This window comes from Monoraphidium neglectum (assembly GCF_000611645.1).
Source record: "Monoraphidium neglectum strain SAG 48.87 unplaced genomic scaffold scaffold04372, whole genome shotgun sequence".
Lineage (NCBI taxonomy): Eukaryota > Viridiplantae > Chlorophyta > Chlorophyceae > Sphaeropleales > Selenastraceae > Monoraphidium > Monoraphidium neglectum.
In genome coordinates, this window is record NW_014009257.1 from 2,662 (window position 1) to 5,395 (window position 2,734).

A 2,734-nucleotide genomic window follows, 5' to 3' on the forward strand; every position below is an offset into this window, starting at 1 on the left:
GCCGCAGCGCGCCTAAGGGGCGCTCGCGATGCGCGGGAGGGGTGCCGACGGCGCGTGGCTGTCAGGGGGGCTGCCGTTCTGGGCTGCCTCTGGCCGGCCTCTTCTGTCTTTGATCGAAGCCTCATGGCGCCAGCACGTCCCCACAGGCCCACTCTCACGGGACAGGACATGCGCCTGGAGCGGTGGTGCACTGTTGCTACCTGCATTGCGGCCTGATGAGCAGGCGTTGTCAATGCGGCGCGGCAGCGCCCACTCGTGCTTTGTTTCCTGTTCTTGTCAGCGGCCCTGCGCCCCCGACCATTTGGTTCCACCTGGCCTTCTTGCCCGCGCCCTTGTGCGCGCGCGCCTCTGCGCTTGTTCCCGCCCTCCAGCCTGCAATGCAGGCGATTGATCCCCTCGCGCACCGGCCGACCCTGCCGCCAGCCCCGTGACCTTATCCCCCGCCACCAGCGTGCTGGGGGCCCGTCTCTCAGGGCACCACCACCCCTGTGCTCTTATGCGGCCCCTTCCCCTGTTCAAAGCAAGCCCGCACAGCTCGCCCCCAGACACCCCCACCCCCCCCCGCCTCGTAAGTGCCCGGCATCAGGGGCATATCCGGAGCCCAGCCCCTTGGAGCGCATTCGTTGGCACTGGACTCGGCGGGGGTTGCGGCGGCGCCTATTCATTGGAGGGGGCACCTGGCCCTGCTGCCTGCAAAACCGGGGCCATCCCTGCGCTGCCGATCTGCGGCCGTGCGAGGGCGATGCGGTTGAAGCGAGCGCATCCGGCGGCGCCGCTGGTCAGCTGAGGCGCGGCGTTGCTGGACAGGCAGAGCTGCCGCCCCCTGCCGCCTGGCGGCCCCAGGCGCAGCCGCCCTGCCGCGCCAGGCCCCGGGGGCCCGCTGGCTGCTCTCACATTTTGGCGACGGCGTGAGACACACTAGAGGGCCATCGCCCCTCCAGCGCTGCTCGCGCAGCGTTTGGATTTTGACCTGCTCACATTGATAGGGTTACATGGGCACAGGGTGTGATGTGCATCGAAAAACTTCCCTTGACCCTTTGGCTGGCGATGGCGCCCAAACCCCTTCCTTTTTCACTCAGCAGCATGCATCAAATCCGTTTTGTCAGCCCGCAGCGCCGCCCGTTGTTGGCGGTCGCCGCGGTGGCTGTCAGCCAACCGCGGTCGCCGCAGCACGGGCCGCAGCTCGCGGTGCGAGGACTGCAGACAAGCTCTGGGCGACTGTTGCTGTTGTAGCTAGGTCGGCACTGGTACTGTAATGGCTGCAGCGCTAGATCATTCACCAAGGGTGCAGCCAACGGCAACTGCGCAAGTGACACAAGGTTGGGTTTGTGGGTGGCCGCACGTCGCAGACAAAATCGTGTGCAGGATGATTGTACAGCAGTTGTGCGCCATGGCGTGGCAGCCGCGCTGCGCCTGTAGCTGTGTCACCATGACGTCATCATCAGTACCCGTAGGCAGCCAGCGCCGCGGCGAGCCGGGCCACCGCCTCGGCGTACACGCCCTCCTCCGCCCCCGACGCCGCGCGCTCCCACGCCCCGACCACGAACACGGTGTCTCCCGCCCCGCCGCGGCCGCCTGTGGCCGCGATCGCCAGGCCGCCCTGCGCACCCATCCCCATGAAACCCCCCTTGGCGCGACACAGCAGTGAGCCGCCCCCGCCACTGCCGCTGGCGACGTCCTTGCCGCCGCCGCCGCTGCGCGACACGACCTCGTACGGCTTGCCGGCGATCGTGATTTCCGAGGGTGGCTCGCCGTCCGCCTTGGACGCCGCCGCCTTGGATGCGCCCAGCAACTGAAGCCCCCCAAAAGGACCGCCGCCACCGCCGCCGGGCGCCTTGCCTGTCGCGGCCGGCCGGCCGCCGGCTTCCGCCGCCGCCGCCGCGAGCAGCGCCTCGACCGCGCGCGCCTCTGGCGGCGTGATGGCCGGGAACGCCGGGTCGGAGGCCCACACGCCGCTGCTGGCGCCGACGATGGCGGCATGGCGGAGGCGGGGGACGCCGGGGCCCAGGTCAGTCAGCAGGTAGCGGTCCACGTACGCCTGCCACGCCTGGGCAGGGTCCCCGCCGCCCGCCTCTTGAGCGCTGTCCCCGGCACTGCCCGCGCCATCCCTTGCGTCAGCGATGGCTGCGGGCGAGGCGGCTGCCAGGGCCGCCGAGGGGGCGGACGTCTCAGGGGCAGGGCTACCGCTGGCACCGGCGGGCCTAGTGCGTGCCGGTGAGGCAATTCTAGAGCCGGCGCCGTTCTCTCCCGATCTCTGGGCGCGCTGCTCCTGCTGCGAGGGGGTCGGCTGCTGCGCCTGCTTCTGCTGTGCCTGCTGCTGCTGCTGCGCCTGCTGGGTCTCCTGCAGGAGCTGCGACAGCCGGGACGCCTCTGCGGCGTTCGCGTCCTGCGATGTGCGGGGTCGGATGATGTCAGCACATCTCAAGGCAAACTGACATGTATGAGGCATGCATCTGGATATCAAACAGCCAACATTTTCAGCGGCGCGTCTGTGTTGCAATGCAGAACCTTTTTGACTTCATCCTGCATGGCTAGGGCCTCGAGAGTCAGCCCGTGACTCGGCTCGGCCGCGCCGCTCACCGCTCGCTCGCCGGCCGCGTCCCGCTCCGATTGCAGCGCAGCGGCCGCCGCCGCCATCTCCGCCGCCGCCGCCTCCGCCCGCGCCAGCCCCTCCCGCGCGCTCGCCAGCTCGGCGGCAGCCGCCGCCAGCGCCGCCCGCGCGGCGTCGGCGTCC

The 2,734-nt window shown here is 70.1% G+C and overlaps 2 protein-coding genes across 2 annotated transcripts in view; one reads left to right on the plus strand and one right to left on the minus strand.

Annotated features, from left to right (window-relative positions):
• Positions 1–16, plus strand: part of MNEG_14273 (hypothetical protein) — a gene marked incomplete at both ends in the record, with an annotated part of 2,515 nt that extends 2,499 nt beyond the window's left edge. The window contains one exon of the mRNA XM_014037254.1: positions 8–16. Within this exon, the coding sequence (XP_013892708.1) occupies positions 8–16 (9 nt within the window). The remainder of the gene's footprint in view (positions 1–7) is intronic.
• Positions 17–1,441: 1,425 nt separating this feature from the next.
• On the minus strand, positions 1,442–2,637 carry MNEG_14274 (hypothetical protein; the record flags this gene model as incomplete). Its single annotated transcript, XM_014037255.1, has 2 exons — positions 1,442–2,386; positions 2,581–2,637. The coding sequence occupies 2 exons, from the start codon at positions 2,635–2,637 to the stop codon at positions 1,442–1,444; spliced, it is 1,002 nt and encodes a 333-aa protein (XP_013892709.1).
• Between the last annotated feature and the right edge of the window lie 97 nt (positions 2,638–2,734).